Source organism: Danio rerio, chromosome 14 (genome assembly GCF_049306965.1).
Source record: "Danio rerio strain Tuebingen ecotype United States chromosome 14, GRCz12tu, whole genome shotgun sequence".
Classification (NCBI taxonomy): domain Eukaryota; kingdom Metazoa; phylum Chordata; class Actinopteri; order Cypriniformes; family Danionidae; genus Danio; species Danio rerio.
Genome location: NC_133189.1, coordinates 37,921,467 through 37,941,176, shown reverse-complemented (window position 1 = coordinate 37,941,176; position 19,710 = coordinate 37,921,467). Strand labels below are relative to the sequence as shown.

The 19,710-nt window shown below is 36.1% G+C and overlaps 2 protein-coding genes across 4 annotated transcripts; both read left to right on the top strand.

Annotated features, from left to right (window-relative positions):
- Positions 1–2,353: 2,353 nt before the first annotated feature.
- Positions 2,354–9,625, top strand: LOC141377552 (uncharacterized). 3 transcript variants are annotated; one of them, XM_073922069.1, is made up of 8 exons: positions 2,354–3,848; positions 5,575–6,041; positions 6,240–6,489; positions 7,112–7,257; positions 7,411–7,789; positions 7,913–8,089; positions 8,183–8,271; positions 8,769–9,625. In XM_073922069.1, exons 1-8 carry the CDS (start codon positions 3,740–3,742, stop codon positions 8,850–8,852), a joined length of 1,701 nt encoding a protein of 566 aa, XP_073778170.1. In that variant the 5' UTR covers positions 2,354–3,739; the 3' UTR covers positions 8,853–9,625. The 3 variants fall into 3 exon arrangements, with proteins under 3 accessions (XP_073778170.1, XP_073778169.1, XP_073778168.1); XM_073922068.1 differs by having other exon boundaries at positions 5,575–6,080; XM_073922067.1 differs by having other exon boundaries at positions 5,575–6,489.
- A 3,060-nt stretch (positions 9,626–12,685) lies between these two features.
- pimr119 (Pim proto-oncogene, serine/threonine kinase, related 119) lies at positions 12,686–19,710 on the top strand. Its single transcript, XM_021481293.3, has 7 exons — positions 12,686–13,745; positions 15,485–16,243; positions 16,864–17,009; positions 17,163–17,541; positions 17,658–17,834; positions 17,928–18,016; positions 18,473–19,710. The coding sequence occupies exons 1-7, from the start codon at positions 13,637–13,639 to the stop codon at positions 18,554–18,556; spliced, it is 1,743 nt and encodes a 580-aa protein (XP_021336968.2). The 5' UTR covers positions 12,686–13,636; the 3' UTR covers positions 18,557–19,710.

The following is a 19,710-nucleotide window of genomic DNA, read 5'->3' as shown; positions in this document are numbered from 1 at the left end:
CAGTTTGTATATTTGCATTCACTACTTACTCCTTTTCTTAAAATATATTTATTATCTAGTTTTTTTTTGTCCTGTTTCTGTAATTCTGTAGCACAGCGGAATGAACCGCCAACTTATCCAGCTTATATTTTAAGCAGTGGATGCCCTTCCAGCTGCAACCCATCACTGGGAAACACCCATACACTATGGCATTCATACACTACAGACAATTTAGCATTTCACCTGTACGCAGTGGGTGGCGCTGTCACCTCACAACAGGAATGTTCTCCCCGTGTTTGCGTGGGTTTCCTCCGGGTGCTCCGATTTCCCCCACAAGTCCAATGACATGTGCTGTAGGTGAATTGGGTAGGCTAAATTTTCCGTAGTGAATGGGAATGTATGGGTGTTTCGCAGTGATGCATTGTGGCTGGAAGGGCATCTGCTGAATAAATTGGCGGTTCATCCCGCTGTGGCGACCGCAGATTAATAAAGGGGCTCAGCTGAAAAGAAAGTAAATGAATGAATGATCTTATTTAATCTTCTATTTTTGGCTCAACATTTGTAAGCGTAAACCTTTATTTCAGATTTGTCTTGAAGATCTAAATCTTTATATGTATTTGATTTCTGAATCTTCTAATAAAAAAGCTGCATTTCTGTCTTCCCTGGCATGTAATGTTTATTTTCATTCATTCATTTTCTTTCTGCTTCGTCCTTTAATTTATCAGTGGTCGCCACAGCAGAATGAACCGCCAACTTATCCAGCTTATATTTTAACCCATCACTGGGAAACACCCATACACTCTTGCATTTATACACTACAGACAATTTAGCATACCCATTTCACCTGTACGCAGTGGGTGGCGCTGTCACCTCACAACAAGAATGTTCTCCCCGTGTTTGCGTGGGTTTCCTCCGGGTGCTCCGATTTCCCCCACAAGTCCAATGACATGTGCTGTAGGTGAATTGGTTAGGCTAAATTTTCCGTAGTGAATGGGAATGTATGGGTGTTTTGCAGTGATGCGTTGTGGCTGGAAGGGCATATGCTGAATAAATTGGCGGTTCATCCCGCTGTGGCGACTTCAGATTAATAAAGGGACTAAGCTGAAAAGAAAGTAAATGAATGAATGATCCTATTTGATCTTCTATTTTTGGCTCAACATTTTATGCACAAGTGTAAATTTTGTAAGCGTAAACCTTTATTTCAGATTTGTCTTGAAGATCTAAATCTTTATATGTATTTGATTTCTGAATCTTACAATAAAAAAGCTGCATTTCTGTCTTCCCTGGCATGTAATGTTTATTTTCATTCATTCATTTTCTTTCTGCTTCGTCCTTTTTTTATCAGTGGTCGCCACAGCAGAATGAACCGCCAACTTATCCAGCATATGTTTTATGCAGATGCCCTTACAGCTGCAACCCAATACTGGGAAACATCCATACACACACACTCATACATTATGGCCAATTTAGTTTATTTAATTCACCTATATCACATGTCATATACAGAACATACTAACTCTACACAGACCCAGCCGGGACTCAAACCAGCGACCTTCTTGCTGTGAGGCCACAGTGCTAACCATTGAGCCAGTGTGTCCCCGTTTCATTTTATTATAATTAAAAACAACTCCTAAGTGTAGAGTAGTGTGTCCCCAGGATCAGGATTGAAAAACCCAGCAATAGTTAATAGTTCTTATTAGATTATTAGGCATATGGTACATATTCTTTTCGTATTAGAACCTGTTAAACAGATACAAATAATTATTTATTACAAAGAATTTTTTTATTGATTTTTATTTTTTTTATGAACTGCTAGTACTTATTTTTAATACTGATAGGGTATCTAATATAAGATACTAGTAATCACCAAAAGTACTAGTACTTTAATTTAAAACTACTACTAAAATGATTAGTAATTAATGAATAATGCTATATATATATATATGTTCCAGTCAGAACTGGAATTGAAACACTAGTCAAATCTGATTAGTTGATCACAAAGACAGATCCTCATGGAAATCAGCGGCAAAAATCTTAAATTTGTAACTAGAAACAACAGAGCAGTTACTATTTTACTGGTACTAGAAACAGATTTAAATTAAATTCTATTTTATTCTATTGTTACTAGTAACAAACCTAAAGTTTTGCTACTCATTTCCATTGGGTCTTTTTGATCAACTAAGTAGTATTTATTGTAGCAAGTACTAATGATTACTTAGTACTTATGATAATGAGCATGCTCTTACATTAACTGTTTAATAAGCGTGTTAATAAAATTTCTGCAATACATATTGCCATTTAATCAGAAAAATTTAAATCCATAATTTTCAAAAAGCTCATTTAAGCTGGGCACTGTCTGTTTTTGAGCCAAAAAAAGAATCAAATCAAAACTAAAACAACTACTAACTACTAAGTAATCAACTAAAGCAACATGTCATAATCCCTGCAGTAAATATTCAAAAACAGCCATTAACAACCTTACAAAAATCCACTACATACTTGTACTATATGGGGGTTTGTTCTTCTCTCTTTCACATCACATTCTCCATGCCCATTTCTTCTGCTTCCTATAAACCAAGAACAGCCATGTTTAATATTATTAAAATAACTTAAAGACACTCAGACATGTGCACAGAAAGACCCTAATCAGTCCTACTCTAACTAGGCAAGTGCCCTTTTTGACCAGTTTGTATTTTCATTTCCTACATTCACATAATTTATTCACATTTTACAACATACCTTAAGATTAAGAGTCATTTAAACACCTGTGTAGATTATTATTAATAGCTATTTATATTATTTTGTTAATAATGCAATAACTGTATGCTTTTACAAATAAATACATCAAATTAGTCCTTTTATTTTATCATTATGTTTAATGAAAAACAACAAGCTGGTATCTTTGTTATCAAATATCAGAACAAACTAATAATAAAGAAGTAATTTATAAAGCCAGACAGAAAGTGAAGGGAAAAGTCTGTGACTGAATTTGCACATTTTTGTTTACTATTTGCTGGAACAAGCGTTAGTGAAATGAGTTAATGAATAATCAGATTTAGACAAAGCTAATTTTATTACTGAATGAATCTGATTATTGGCTCATTAATATACATGCCTCCATCTCAGCATTATCGTTAACCGTACGTTACTTGCAACTGCATTTGCAGTGTAAATGGGGTTTGATAAGTTAGATCAAATGATTTAATGTGATATTCAATATCATATCTCGCGTTTTAATGTGTAAACAAGCTCTTACAGCCAACAACTTCCATTTAAAGTAAGAAACGAATGCTAGACATATCTTACCTGTGAACGGTTTAAATTGACCCTGATTTAAATGGAAACACTGGCTCACAAAGCAGACAGTAAAGACTCTTCAAACGGGACAAGTTTACAAATTTTATTTTGCTCTAAAAACAGCCGTGAAGGAAACGCTAATGTTGTTTTTCTTCGGTTAAGCGAAAGCTCCGACCACGTCACAAAACTGACCAATCACGTACCAGTAGTAGAACGTTGGAACGCGGGTTCGATCGTGACGCAACAGCAAAAGAGCTCTCTCGGTGAAAAATTTGCTCATTGCGTTTATTTGACACAAAGCTAGAAGCTGTACAAAGTTTGCTCTGCTAATACTGTCAATTGATAGCGTACGGTTAATTGAGGATCACTTTGATAAACTAGCTTTACTTTCAGAACATTTCAGTGTTTATTGTAAGTTTATTTGGATTTTCTCATCTATAAGTGTACGCAAGTTTAACCAAAAATGTTATTTACCGTGCTCGGAGTAATTGCTCTCTTTCTGAGAGAAAGAGACACCAACAACACTGAAGAAGAGGTCCAGAATGATGTACCACCTGTGAGGAACAGTGACGGTAAACGATATGTCCATTTTATGTAACACAAGTGCTTTATTTTCTTACCTGGAGTCTGTGTAGAGCTCTACGATTAATTTTACCTTACTGGGAGAAAACATTACAAAACACAGTGAATATGGTTAATTGGTTTTAATACAATTCTATTGGTTTAAACACAGCGGTGTCAAACATTCACCATACAAAGGAGTCAATTCGTTTTTCATAAAGTAATTTTCTTTGCTTTAAAATGAAAGGTTTAGTTCGCTCAAAAATTAAATCCTAATTCCTGAGACCTTAAGTAACAAATTAGGGTACTTCATATGAAATCAGAGAGCTTCCTCATCCACCATACACAGCAAGAGACTGCTCAGTCAAAGACATGAAAGGTAGTAAAATGTAGGGCAGGGCGATTTGACAAAAATGCTATCTCAATAATTATTATCTATATTGAGCAATAGTGATATATATATTTTGATATAAGAGCAATTCCAGCATTATGGATGTGTCATTTCAGTAAAAACTCAAAAAATAAATTCACAGATAAGGTGTATGTTCACATTATATTTGAACATCTGTTTATATTTTCCAAAACAGCTAAAGACAGAGTTAAGGAATCAAAAAAATATCAGTCTGTAAACATTTTGTATACTTTAAATGAGAAAATTAAGAACACATTGTGGATTTGATCAAAAAAGGTTGATGAGTTTACAGTATACAGCATACTTTGTAGAAATTCTGTGAATTAAACTGCACAGCCTAAAAGAAATAATTTAATCAGTAGTGACAATGTGACAAATGAGAAATTGCCACTTGTTTGACTTTGGTAAATTAAATATAGTTGTTTGACAACATTGACAGAGACATTTTGAGTAGTTTTATAGTTCATTAAATTACAAGCCTACTCAAAAAAAGTTTCACTATCTTGGTAAAAACATATGCATGGAATTGCTTACAACTTGTTAATGCTTCCAGATTTGAAAGAGTAACCCAACAATGACTGAATCCACAAAAAGTAAAGGGTCCATTAAAGGGCATAACATATTTTCAGCTGACAAATGTTCAGTGGCTGAAAATTCGGTACATTTCTAATATCAACACTTTTTCAGGTTAATTTAATTTGTGTTCTTGATCAAAACATGATGAATGCTGGAGAAATTGTGGAATTGTTTTGGCTGATCATTTCACATATTTTGGGATTGTAATACTATACACACCTATTGGCAAGATTTGAATTAAGAGATAAATGCAATAATGGGATTGAATCTGGAATGTAATTTTAAAACTGTACCTGGTAATTTACTCTTCAAAAATACTTTAAAATGTTGCGTATCTTCTTAATACACTACTAACAACTAGCAAAAAGGCCATTAAAAAGAATGGCATGATATTGTTAAAGAGGTGTACAATTAATGAGTGAATAAACTACACTTTAGGACTCGTCTCCACCTGCTGGAGGTTTTAAGTGTGATTCTTATTTAGGTCAATCCATGACAGGCCGAAACCAGCCAAAGTACAAGCACAAAACACACTCGAAATATTGTACAAATATTGCTATTCATGTAAATGACCTAAAATAAATAATAATATTAAAATAATATTAAAACCTTCAATCAATGTCATTTGAGTTTGACACCACTGTCAAAGTCACTTTATAATTTACAGCATTCATTAATATGCTTAATAACTATAAATAAATATTATTTGAATAAAACTAAAATCTTTTATATAATAATCCTTTCTTTAGGTCAAGAAATCGATGACTGGTGTAAAGAGCCATCACTGTTAGAGCCTGTCAGTGTTCACAGTGAGGAACCATCGCTGGAGGAGCCTGTCAGTGTTCACAGTGAGGAACCATCGCTGGAGGAGCCTGTCAGTGCTCACAGTGAGGAACCATCGCTGGAGGAGCCTGTCAGTGTTCACAGTGAGGAACCATCGCTGGAGGAGCCTGTCAGTGTTCACAGTGAGGAACCATCGCTGGTAGAGCCTGTCAGTGTTCACAGTGAGGAACCATCGCTGGAGGAGCCTGTCAGTGTTCACAGTGAGGAACCATCGCTGGAGGAGCCTGTCAGTGTTCACAGTGAGGAACCATCACTGAAGGAGCCTGTCAGTGTTCACAGTGAGGAACCATCGCTGGTAGAGCCTGTCAGTGTTCACAGTGAGGAACCATCGCTGGTAGAGCCTGTCAGTGTTCACAGTGAGGAACCATCGCTGGTAGAGCCTGTCAGTGTTCACAGTGAGGAACCATCGCTGGTAGAGCCTGTCAGTGTTCACAGTGAGGAACCATCGCTGGAGGAGCCTGTCAGTGTTCACAGTGAGGAACCATCACTGAAGGAGCCTGTCAGTGTTCACAGTGAGGAACCATCGCTGGTAGAGCCTGTCAGTGTTCACAGTGAGGAACCATTGCTGGAGGAGCCTGTCAGTGTTCACAGTGAGGAACCATCGCTGGAGGAACCATCACTGGATCTCAGCTTCTTCTCTGCTGAGTCAAGCTGGAGTGAAGATCTCTCTTCAAGCTTCTTAACTGTTGAGTCGAGCTGGAGTGATGATCTCTCTTCAGGCTTCTTAACTGCTGAGTCTGGCTGTGGTGATGATGAACCCCTGTTTGTTGACTCTGCTGAACCTGAGAAATTGAAGGAGGACAAAGAGACACAAATCATTGGTGAGTTTACTACCTCGACCCTACAGTTATCCAACACACATGCATCTTTTAACAATGGTTTATGCTTTAAACAGACTTTAATATGCATTTTGTCAGGAATAGCTGAAAATGCATCTATTTGTGAAGATTTATTATATATCGTATTCATATTTAAGGGATAGTTCACCCAAAACTGGAACTTCTGTCATCATTTGCTCACCCTTTATTTGTTCCAAACCTGTCTGAGAATCTTTTTCCTGTTGAAAATAAAAAAATCATATTTGAGGAAATCTTGAAACCTGTAACTATTGATTGTCATAGTATGTGTTTTCCTACTGTGGAAGACGGTGGTTACAGGTTTTCAGTTTTCTTCTAAATTTCTTTATTTAACAAAGGAAACTCACAAATGTTTGAAAACACTAGAGGTTGAGGAAATAGAGAGTAAATGTTTATTGTTGGGTGAACTAAACCTTAAAGGTGAGACTGAATATTTTACACTCATTTGTTTATTTTTACCATCAGATAAACTTTTAAGGGACAGATATTCAGTGTAGTATCTCAATTTAAATATAAAAGAGGAAAGGTTTTAGATGAAGGTACTGTACCACTGATGATTTCTCATCTCTTCTTTGTCTTTTCACAGAGATCAATTCCCACTGCTATGCAATTGAAGCTCAGCTGGGTGAAGGAGGCTGTGGAGCCGTTTTCTCAGCCACTCGTTTAGAAGATGGCCTTCAGGTGGCAGTAAAAGTGTCCGATTTCGAGGAGGAGAAGCGATTCATCAGTGTTGTAAGTAGTCTGCTCTCGTTTACTGTCTTCTTGTCATATTAATCGTAGACTACAAATGCTTTTTGTGATAGACATTGCCAACAGTTTGTCCAGGACTTGTTTATTGAAAATACCTTTTCTATCAAATGATCTTCACAACTGTCTTTCTTGTAGGATGGGTTTGAAGATCCACTTCCACTGGAGATCGCTCTGCACTTTCTTGCCAATAAAGGCCCCAAGGTTAAGGAAATCATCGAGCTTTTGGACTGGAAGGTGGAGGCTGATAGGTACTTCATGGTGCTAGAGCAGCCCATACCCTGCATGAGCTTGCATGAATTCCTTCTCGACTGCAAAGGCATCATTCCAGAGAACAAGCTACGAACAATCATGTACCAGACAACAGTTGCAGCCCAAACATGCTGCCAGCGTGGAGTTCTTCATCGTGATATCAAGCTGGAGAACTTGCTGATTAACCCGGACACCCTTGAGGTCAAACTAATTGACTTCGGGTGCGGCGATCTTCTTACTGAGGACAGTTTCCAATACTTTAGAGGTATGTTCATCCTTCAAAGCTGTAAGAAGGGTCTTAAACTCTGCTGATTTATTTTTTTCTGTGACTCTTGAAACATTCGCTGTTGTTTATCTATACTGTTGGTGGAAACAAATTCTCTTTCAGGCACCAGAGAGTACTTCCCTCCCGAGTTTTCGTCAACTGGAAGATACCACGGGGAACCAGCGACAGTCTGGTCACTTGGAGTTGTTCTGTTTCTGCTAGTTTTCTACAGATTTCCAGAACAAAGTGACTTGCCTAGAATGAACAACAGAAGGTTGAGGATTAAAGGCTTGTCAAGAGGTGAGATCTTCACTTAGGCTAAAGATGATTGTATAGGATAATTTGAATGTCATTTAAACAAGCATGTATAAACTCTTTCTTCTTTCTGCACAGACTGCTGCGATTTCTTCCACGGCTGTCTGCAGTTGGACCCAAAGGATCGGCTTGAACTGCAGAACCTCAGTTCCCATAAGTGGATTAGGGTATCGAATACATTTTGACATTAGCCATCTTACACTGTCATAAGCCAGCTTTCATTTGACATTAGCCATCTTACACTGTCATAAGCCAGCTTTCATTTGACATTAGCCATCTTACACTGTCATAAGCCAGCTTTCATTTGACATTAGCCATCTTACACTGTCTTAAGCCAGCTTTCATTTGACATTAGCCATCTTACACTGTCATAAGGCAGATTTCATTTGACATTAGCCATCTTACACTGTCATAAGGCAGATTTTCATCTTAACATGATGTTAGTTAGGTGAATTTCCATCAAGTTGTTAGAGCAGATCACCCCCAAGTTAGAGTTTATTCAGCAAATTAGTGTTTCCATCTCCCATTTTTTGCATAAGCACCACTTCTCTTACTCATTTCAACACAGACAAATGGAAACCAAACAAAATCTTATGTTCTTCCATTTTACATGTTATTTGTTTCATCTATTCATGCTTTAAAATGGTCTTTGTTTATGTTTCAGACGAGAACAAGGAGGAATGATGAGAACTGTCCTAATTTAACGGATGGATCTAGTCATTCCAATCACCCCATAACCTCCAATTAAATTCCTTGTAAATAAAAAAAAAGAAATGATAAAGCACTTAACAATTTGGACCTTTATATAGTGTATGTGCCTCTTCCTGCACTTTAACACCAGCTTTTGCACTAATTCTTGCACTTTTACATGCTAAAATAAAATCTATAATAAAAAAATAAATAAAAAGATATATCTCAGTCGTTCCCAATCCAGGTCCATATATTTTTATGTGTCTCTGTGAAAATGTAATTTGAGACAGATCAGAGAGACTTCTGGACCAATGATTACTGGGAACAACTGATATATATACAGGGTTTACAATTAACATTATCACTCACCATCCAATTTGGCCTCAAAACTAGAAAACAAAATATTAAAAATGTAATAATGAAATAAAAAAAATTCATTAATATAAAACAATATAAGAAATAAAATAAAACAACTACAAAACCGTCTATATGGAAATATAAATCGATAACTGGCCATGTTATTGACCAATCAAAATTATTTTAGAAACAATGAAAAATCATTGATAAATAAATAAAACAATTAAAAGGTTCACCCAATAATTGAAGTTATGTTATTTATTACTCGTCCTCATGTTCATCTTCAGAACTATTCTTAATTTGTGTTCTGAAGATGAATAAAGTTACAATCTTTAGTGTTTGCTTTAATATAGTCCTCATCAGCTTTAGTAACCATCTTTAGTCTAATCATTAATCATCATTTATTGACTAGTGGTCTTATATGTAGGTGATATAGGTTATTTTATGGTGAGTGATAATCCAAACCCTGTATATATAGGTGGCGAGGTCCGTTCCTCCACGTGGTGCCACTGGAAACTGCCCATCGTAAAGATGGTGCTGAGCTGAACACGGACACAAACTGACATCAGGCTGGGGCGACAAGCCTCACAACTGATGATAATTATTATGAATTTTGTACTAAATGTTGAAATAAAGTCACATTTTTACAAAAGATGTGTTTATTCTGTTTTTTTTTAAGGTTGATTACTGTGAAAACATTTCAAGTGAGATCAGTCAGGCACAAAAAAGACAACATTTGTAGATTTAACAAAGATTAGTTGTGCTTAATGTTATTGAGCTGAATGTTTGATGTACAAGCATACATGTGGTGGAGTTTTTAGCATTCTAGCTCTTCCAGCTGCAAACCAGCACCGTGCTGGAAAACACCCATACACTCTCTCTTTATTCACACACACTAATTATGGTAGTTTACTTGTCAATCTTAAATTTACAGATAATATTAGAGGTCTTGAGCGCTTTTTTGATTTACATTTATGTATCATATTGCAGTACTGTTTGAATTTGTAAATGAAATGACGTTCAACCTTCTATAGGAGCTGCTCAAACAGCTGCACTGCACATTAATAACTGTCTGGCTTAGCTCATCTACCAAATCTGACCTCTGAAGACTACGACAAAGAGTTCGGACTGCTGAGCGAATCACTAATACAACCCTCCCTACTCTCCAAGAACTGTACTTATCCAGAGCGAGAGAGCTGCCAAAATTACTCTGGACCCCTCACACCCAGCACACTGCCTCTTTGAGCTTTTACCTTCTGGTCGACGCTACAGAGCACTGTGCACCATAAAAGCTAAACACAGAAACAGTTTCTTCCCTCAATACATCTCATGAACACTTTATGAAAGTAACTGTGAAACAACCATCACTACATTTTATACACTTTTAATTTCTTTAACAACATACTTTACATGCCAACTTGCTTATAACACCTGCACATATAATGTTGTGTATAGATATACCTGCACATACACTTGTCAGTTTGTATATTTGCATTCACTACTTACTCCTTTTCTTAAAATATATTTATTATCTAGTTTTTTTTGTCCTGTTTCTGTAATTCTGTAGCACAGCGGAATGAACCGCCAACTTATCCAGCTTATATTTTAAGCAGTGGATGCCCTTCCAGCTGCAACCCATCACTGGGAAACACCCATACACTCTTGCATTTATACACTACAGACAATTTAGCATACCCATTTCACCTGTACGCAGTGGGTGGCGCTGTCACTTCAAAGCAAGAATGTTCTCCCCGTTTTTGCGTGGGTTTCCTCCAGGTGCTCCGATTTCCCCCACAAGTCCAATGACATGTGCTGTAGGTGAATTGGGTAGGCTAAATTTTCCGTAGTGAATGGGAATGTATGGGTGTTTTGCAGTGATGCGTTGTGGCTGGAAGGGCATCTGCTGCATATGCTGAATAAATTGGCGGTTCATCCCGCTGTGGCGACTTCAGATTAATAAAGGGACTAAGCTGAAAAGAAAGTAAATGAATGAATGGTCTTATTTGATCTTCTATTTTTGGCTCAACATTTTATGCACAAGTGTAAATTTTGTAAGCGTAAACCTTTATTTCAGATTTGTCTTGAAGATCTAAATCTTTATATGTATTTGATTTCTGAATCTTACAATAAAAAAGCTGCATTTCTGTCTTCCCTGGCATGTAATGTTTATTTTCATTCATTCATTTTCTTTCTGCTTCGTCCTTTTTTTATCAGTGGTCGCCACAGCAGAATGAACCGCCAACTTATCCAGCATATGTTTTATGCAGATGCCCTTACAGCTGCAACCCAGTACTGGGAAACATCCATACACACACACACTCATACATTATGGCCAATTTAGTTTATTTAATTCACCTATATCACATGTCATATACAGAACATACTAACTCTACACAGACCCAGCCGGGACTCAAACCAGCGACCTTCTTGCTGTGAGGCCACAGTGCTAACCATTGAGCCAGTGTGTCCCCGTTTCATTTTATTATAATTAAAAAAACTCCTAAGTGTAGAGTAGTGTGTCCCCAGGATCAGGATTGAAAAACCCAGCAATAGTTAATAGTTCTTATTAGATTATTAGGCATATGGTACATATTCTTTTCGTATTAGAACCTGTTAAACAGATACAAATAATTATTTATTACAAAGAATTTTTTTTATTGATTATTATTTTTTTTATGAACTGCTAGTACTTATTTTTAATACTGATAGGGTATCTAATATAAGATACTAGTAATCACCAAAAGTACTAGTACTTCAATTTAAAACTACTACTAAAATGATTAGTAATTAATGAATAATGCTATATATATATATATATATATATATATATATATGTTCCAGTCAGAACTGGAATTGAAACACTAGTCAAATCTGATTAGTTGATCACAAAGACAGATCCTCATGGAAATCAGCGGCAAAAATCTTAAATTTGTAACTAGAAACAACAGAGCAGTTACTATTTTACTGGTACTAGAAACAGATTTAAATTAAATTCTATTTTATTCTATTGCTACTAGTAACAAACCTAAAGTTTTGCTACTCATTTCCATTGGGTCTTTTTGATCAACTAAGTAGTATTTATTGTAGCAAGTACTAATGATTACTTAGTACTTATGATAATGAGCATGCTCTTACATTAACTGTTTAATAAGCGTGTTAATAAAATTTCTGCAATACATATTGCCATTTAATCAGAAAAATTTAAATCCATAATTTTCAAAAAGCTCATTTAAGCTGGGCACTGTCTGTTTAGAGCCAAAAAATTATTTTGTAATCAACTAAAACAACATGTCATGATCCCTGCAGTAAATATTCAAAAACAGCCATTAACAACCTTACAAAAATCCACTACATACTTTACTACATATTTACTATACTATATGGGGGTTTGTTCTTCTCTCTTTCACATCACATTCTCCATGTCCATGTCCATGTCCATTAATTTATTCACATTTTACAACATACCTTAAGATTAAGAGTCATTTAAACACCTGTGTAGATTATTATTAATAGTTATTTATATATTTTCGTTAATAATGCAATACCTGTATGCTTTTACAAATAAATACATCAAATTAGTCCTTTTATTTTATCATTATGTTTAATGAAAAACAACAAGCTGGTATCTTTGTTATCAAATATCAGAACAAACTAATAATAAAGAAGTAATTTATAAAGCCAGACAGAAAGTGAAGGGAAAAGTCTGTGACTGAATTTGCACATTTTGGTTTACTATTTGCTGGAACAAGCGTTAGTGAAATGAGTTAATGAATAATCAGATTTAGACAAAGCTAATTTTATTACTGAATGAATCTGATTATTGGCTCATTAATATACATGCCTCCATCTCAGCATTATCGTTAACCGTACGTTACTTGCAACTGCATTTGCAGTGTAAATGGGGTTTGATAAGTTAGATCAAATGATTTAATGTGATATTCAATATCATATCTCGCGTTTTAATGTGTAAACAAGCGCTTACAGCCAACAACTTCCATTTAAAGTAAGAAACGAATGCTAGACATATCTTACCTGTGAACGGTTTAAATTGACCCTGATTTAAAATAAACACTGGCTCACAAAGCAGACAGTAAAGACTCTTCAAACGGGAAATGTTTACAAATTTTATTTTGCTCTAAAAACAGCCGTGAAGGAAACGCTAATGTTGTTTTTCTTCGGTTAAGCGAAAGCTCCGACCACGTCACAAAACTGACCAATCACGTACCAGTAGTAGAACGTTGGAACGCGGGTTCGATCGTGACGCAACAGCAAAAGAGCTCTCTCGGTGAAAAATTTGCTCATTGCGTTTATTTGACACAAAGCTAGAAGCTGTACAAAGTTTGCTCTGCTAATACTGTCAATTGATAGCGTACGGTTTATTGAGGATCACTTTGATAAACTAGCTTTACTTTCAGAACATTTCAGTGTTTATTGTAAGTTTATTTGGATTTTCTCATCTATAAGTGTACGCAAGTTTAACCAAAAATGTTATTTACCGTGCTCGGAGTAATTGCTCTCTTCCTGAGAGAAAGAGACACCAACAACACTGAAGAAGAGGTCCAGAATGATGTACCACCTGTGAGGAACAGTGATGGTAAACGATATGTCCATTTTATGTAACACAAGTGCTTTATTTTCTTACCTGGAGTCTGTGTAGAGCTCTACGATTAATTTTACCTTACTGGGAGAAAACATTACAAAACACAGTGAATATGGTTAATTGGTTTTAATACAATTCTATTGGTTTAAACACAGCGGTGTCAAACATTCACCATAGAAAGGAGTCTATTCGTTTTTCATAAAGTAATTTTCTTTGCTTTAAAATGAAAGGTTTAGTTCGCTCAAAAATTAAAACCTAATTCCTGAGACCTTAAGTAACAAATTAGGGTACTTTATGTGAAATCAGAGAGCTTCCTCATCCGCCATACACAGCAAGAGACTGCTCAGTCAAAGACATGAAAGGTAGTAAAATGTAGGGCAGGGCGATTTGGCAAAAATGCTATCTCAATAATTATTATCTATATTGAGCAATAGTGATATATATATTTGATATAAGAGCAATTCCAGAATTATGGATGTGTCATTTCAGTAAAAACTCAAAAAAATTAATTCACAGATAAGGTATATGTTCACATTATATTTGAACATCTGTTTATATTTTCCGAAACAGCTAAAGACAGAGTTAAGGAATCAAAAAAATATCAGTCTGTAAACATTTTGTATACTTTAAATGAGAAAATTAAGAACACATTGTGGATTTGATCAAAAAAGGTTGGTGAGTTTACAGTATACAGCATACTTTGTAGAAATTCTGTGAATTAAACTGCACAGCCTAAAAGAAATAATTTAATCAGTAGTGACAATGTGACAAATGAGAAATTGCCACTTGTTTGACTTTGGTAAATTAAATATAATTGTTTGACAACATTGACAGAGACATTTTGAGTAGTTTTATAGTTCATTAAATTACAAGCCTACTCAAAAAAAGTTTCACTATTTTGGTAAAAACATATGCATGGAATTGCTTACAAGTTGTTAATGCTTCCAGATTTGAAAGAGTAACCCAACAATGACTGAATCCACAAAAAGTAAAGGGTCCATTAAAGGGCATAACATATTTTCAGCTGACAAATGTTCAGTGGCTGAAAATTCGGTACATTTCTAATATCAACACTTTTTCAGGTTCCATTTGTAGTACATCTTAATTTGTGTTCTTGATCAAAACATGATGAATGCTGGAGAAATTGTGGAATTGTTTTGGCTGATCATTTCACATATTTTGGGATTGTAATACTATACACACCTATTGGCAAGATTTGAATAAAGAGATAAATGCAATAATGGGATTGAATCTGGAATGTAATTTTAAAACTGTACCTGGTAATTTACTCTTCAAAAATACTTTAAAATGTTGCGTATCTTCTTAATACACTACTAACAACTAGCAAAAAGGCCATTAAAAAGAATGGCATGATATTGTAAAAGAGGTGTACAATTAATGAGTGAATAAACTACACTTTAGGACTCGTCTCCATCTGCTGGAGGTTTTAAGTGTGATTTTTATTTAGGTCAATCCATGACAGGCCGAAACCAGCCAAAGTACAAGCACAAAACACACTCGAAATATCGTACAAATATTGCTATTCATGTAAATGACCTAAAATAAATAATAATATTAAAATAATATTAAAACCTTCAATCAATGTCATTTGAGTTTGACACCACTGTCAAAGTCACTTTATAATTTACAGCATTCATTAATATGCTTAATAACTACAAATAAATATTATTTGAATAAAACTAAAATCTTTTATATAATAATCCTTTCTTTAGGTCGAGAAATCGATGACTGGTGTAAAGAGCCATCACTGTTAGAGCCTGTCAGTGTTCACAGTGAGGAACCATCGCTGGAGGAGCCTGTCAGTGTTCACAGTGACGAACCATCGCTGGAGGAGCCTGTCAGTGTTCACAGTGAGGAACCATCGCTGGTAGAGCCTGTCAGTGTTCACAGTGAGGAACCATCGCTGGAGGAGCCTGTCAGTGTTCACAGTGAGGAACCATCGCTGGTAGAGCCTGTCAGTGTTCACAGTGAGGAACCATCGCTGGAGGAGCCTGTCAGTGTTCACAGTGAGGAACCATCGCTGGAGGAGCCTGTCAGTGTTCACAGTGAGGAACCATCGCTGGAGGAGCCTGTCAGTGTTCACAGTGAGGAACCATCGCTGGAGGAGCCTGTCAGTGTTCACAGTGAGGAACCATCGCTGGAGGAGCCTGTCAGTGTTCACAGTGAGGAACCATCGCTGGAGGAGCCTGTCAGTGTTCACAGTGAGGAACCATCACTGGAGGAGCCTGTCAGTGTTCACAGTGAGGAACCATCACTGGAGGAACCATCACTGGATCTCAGCTTCTTCTCTGCTGAGTCAAGCTGGAGTGAAGATCTCTCTTCAAGCTTCTTAACTGTTGAGTCGAGCTGGAGTGATGATCTCTCTTCAGTCTTCTTAACTGCTGAGTCTGGCTGTGGTGATGATGAACCCCTATTTGTTGACTCTGCTGAACCTGAGAAATTGATGGAGGACAAAGAGACACAAACCATTGGTGAGTTTACTACCTCGACCCTACAGTTATCCAACACACATGCATATTTTAACAATGGTTTATGCTTTAAACAGACTTTAATATGCATTTTGTCAGGAATAGCTGAAAATGCATCTATTTGTGAAGATTTATTATATATCGTATTCATATTTAAGGGATAGTTCACCCAAAACTGGAACTTCTGTCATCATTTGCTCACCCTTTACTTGTTCCAAACCTGTCTGAGAATCTTTTTCCTGTTGAAAATAAAAAAATAATATTTGAGGAAAGCTTGAAACCTGTAACTATTGATTGTCATAGTATGTGTTTTCCTACTGTGGAAGACGGTTGTTACAGGTTTTCAGTTTTCTTCTAAATTTCTTCATTTAACAAAGGAAACTCACAAATGTTTGAAAACACTAGAGGTTGAGTAAATAGAGAGTAAATGTTTATTGTTGGGTGAACTAAACCTTAAAGGTGAGACTGAATATTTTACACTCATTTGTTTATTTACCATCAGATAAACTTTTAAGGGACAGATATTCAGTGTAGTATCTCAATTTATATATGAAAGAGGAAAGGTTTTAGATGAAGGTACTGTACCACTGATGATTTCTCATCTCTTCTTTGTCTTTTCACAGAGATCAATTCCCACTGCTATGCAATTGAAGCTCAGCTGGGTGAAGGAGGCTGTGGAGCCGTTTTCTCAGCCACTCGTTTAGAAGATGGCCTTCAGGTGGCAGTAAAATTGTCCGATTTCGAGGAGGAGAAGCGATTCATCAGTGTTGTAAGTAGTCTGCTCTCGTTTACTGTCTTCTTGTCATATTAATCGTAGACTACAAATGCTTTTTGTGATAGACATTGCCAACAGTTTGTCCAGGACTTGTTTATTGAAAATACCTTTTCTATCAAATGATCTTCACAACTGTCTTTCTTGTAGGATGGGTTTGAAGATCCACTTCCACTGGAGATCGCTCTGCACTTTCTTGCCAATAAAGGCCCCAAGGTTAAGGAAATCATCGAGCTTTTGGACTGGAAGGTGGAGGCTGATAGGTACTTCATGGTGCTAGAGCAGCCCATACCCTGCATGAGCTTGCATGAATTCCTTCTCGACTGCGAAGGCATCATTCCAGAGAACAAGCTACGAACAATCATGTACCAGACAACAGTTGCAGCCCAAACATGCTGCCAGCGTGGAGTTCTTCATCGTGATATCAAGCTGGAGAACTTGCTGATTAACCCGGACACCCTTGAGGTCAAACTGATTGACTTCGGGTGCGGCGATCTTCTTACTGAGGACAGTTTCCAATACTTTAGAGGTATGTTCATCCTTCAAAGCTGTAAGAAGGGTCTTAAACTCTGCTGATTTATTTTTTTCTGTGAAACATTCGCTGTTGTTTATCTATACTGTTGGTGGAAACAAATTCTCTTTCAGGCACCAGAGAGTACTTCCCTCCCGAGTTTTCATCAACTGGAAGATACCACGGGGAACCAGCGACAGTCTGGTCACTTGGAGTTGTTCTGTTTCTGCTAGTTTTCTACAGATTTCCAGAACAAAGTGACTTGCCTAGAATGAACAACAGAAGGTTGAGGATTAAAGGCTTGTCAAGAGGTGAGATCTTCACTTAGGTTAAAGATGATTGTATAGGATAATTTGAATGTCATTTAAACAAGCATGTATAAACTCTTTCTTCTTTCTGCATAGACTGCTGCGATTTCTTCCACGGCTGTCTGCAGTTGGACCCAAAGGATCGGCTTGAACTGCAGAACCTCAGTTCCCATAAGTGGATTAGGGTATCGAATACATTTTGACATTAGCCATCTTACACTGTCATAAGCCAGCTTTCATTTGACATTAGCCATCTTACACTGTCATAAGCCAGCTTTCATTTGACATTAGCCATCTTACACTGTCATAAGCCAGCTTTCATTTGACATTAGCCATCTTACACTGTCATAAGGCAGATTTCATTTGACATTAGCCATCTTACACTGTCATAAGGCAGATTTTCATCTTAACATGACGTTAGTTAGGTGCATTTCCATCAAGTTGTTAGAGCAGATCACCCCCAAGTTAGAGTTTATTCAGCAAATTAGTGTTTCCATCTCCCATTTTTTGCATAAGCACCACTTCTCTTACTCATTTCAACACAGACAAATGGAAACCAAACAAAATCTTATGTTCTTCCATTTTACATGTTATTTGTTTCATCTATTCATGCTTTAAAATTGTCTCTGTTTATGTTTCAGACGAAAACAAGGAGGAATGAGGAGAACTGTCCTAATTTAACGGATGGATCTAGTCATTCCAATCACCCCATAACCTCCAATTAAATTCCTTGTAAATAAAAAAAAGAAATGATAAAGCACTTAACAATTTGGACCTTTATATAGTGTATGTGCCTCTTCCTGCACTTTAACACCAGCTTTTGCACTAATTCTTGCACTTTTACATGCTAAAATAAAATCTATAATAAAAAAATAAATAAAAAGATATATCTCAGTCGTTCCCAATCCAGGTCCATATATTTTTATGTGTCTCTGTGAAAATTTTATTTGAGACGGATCAGAGAGACTTCTGGACCAATGATTACTGGGAACAACTGATATATATACAGGGTTTACAATTAACATTATCACTCACCATCCAATTTGGCCACAAAACTAGAAAACAAAATGTTAAAAATGTAATAATGAAATAAAAAAATTCATTAATATAAAACAATATAAGAAATAAAATAAAACAACTACAAAACCGTCTATATTGAAATATAAATCGATAACTGGCCATGTTATTGACCAATCAAAATTATTTTAGAAACAATGAAAAATCATTGATAAATAAATAAAACAATTAAAAAGTTCACCCAATAATTGAAGTTATGTTATTTATTACTCGTCCTCATGTTCATCTTCAGAACTATTTTAATCCAGACTCAAAGTTTGACTCAAACATCCTCAAGACAGACCATACGTCTTCACATAAAACAAACATTTGTATTCAGTTTCTTCTCCTCAGTGTCAGTATAGGGCACTCGTTCACAAGTACTGTGCAGTGACATATTCCCACGTGCGACTTCCTGTGTTAAAAAAAAAATGCACAGATGCATTCAAGGTTACATGTCAGAGGTGTGACACTTGAAAACGAGCCCTATACTGACACTGAGAAACGAAATTGTTGAATAAAGTTATGTTTGTCTTATGTACACATAAACATATTCTCATAGTCAGGAACCTTGCTGTCTATGGAGGATTAAGAAACTCTCAGATTTCACTAAAATATCTTCATTATTTTCATTAAAATATCTTAATTTGTGTTCTGAAGATGAATAAAGTTACAATCTTTAGTGTTTGCTTTAATATACTTCTCATCAGCTTTAGTAACCATCTTTAGTCTAATCATTAATCATCATTTATTGACTAGTGGTCTTATATGTAGGTGATATAGGTTATTTTATGGTGAGTGATAATCCAAACCCTGTATATAT

Bases quoted from the DNA above. Each gene is read 5' to 3' on its own strand.
- LOC141377552 (XM_073922067.1), top strand. From the start codon at position 3,740: ATGTTATTTACCGTGCTCGGAGTAATTGCTCTCTTTCTGAGAGAAAGA. The intron at 3,849-5,574 runs GTAAACGATATG...TCCTTTCTTTAG, and splicing joins ACCTGTGAGGAACAGTGACG to GTCAAGAAATCGATGACTGG. The intron at 8,090-8,182 runs GTGAGATCTTCA...CTTTCTGCACAG, and splicing joins GATTAAAGGCTTGTCAAGAG to ACTGCTGCGATTTCTTCCAC.
- pimr119 (XM_021481293.3), top strand. From the start codon at position 13,637: ATGTTATTTACCGTGCTCGGAGTAATTGCTCTCTTCCTGAGAGAAAGA. The intron at 16,244-16,863 runs GTGAGTTTACTA...GTCTTTTCACAG, and splicing joins CAAAGAGACACAAACCATTG to AGATCAATTCCCACTGCTAT. The intron at 17,835-17,927 runs GTGAGATCTTCA...CTTTCTGCATAG, and splicing joins GATTAAAGGCTTGTCAAGAG to ACTGCTGCGATTTCTTCCAC.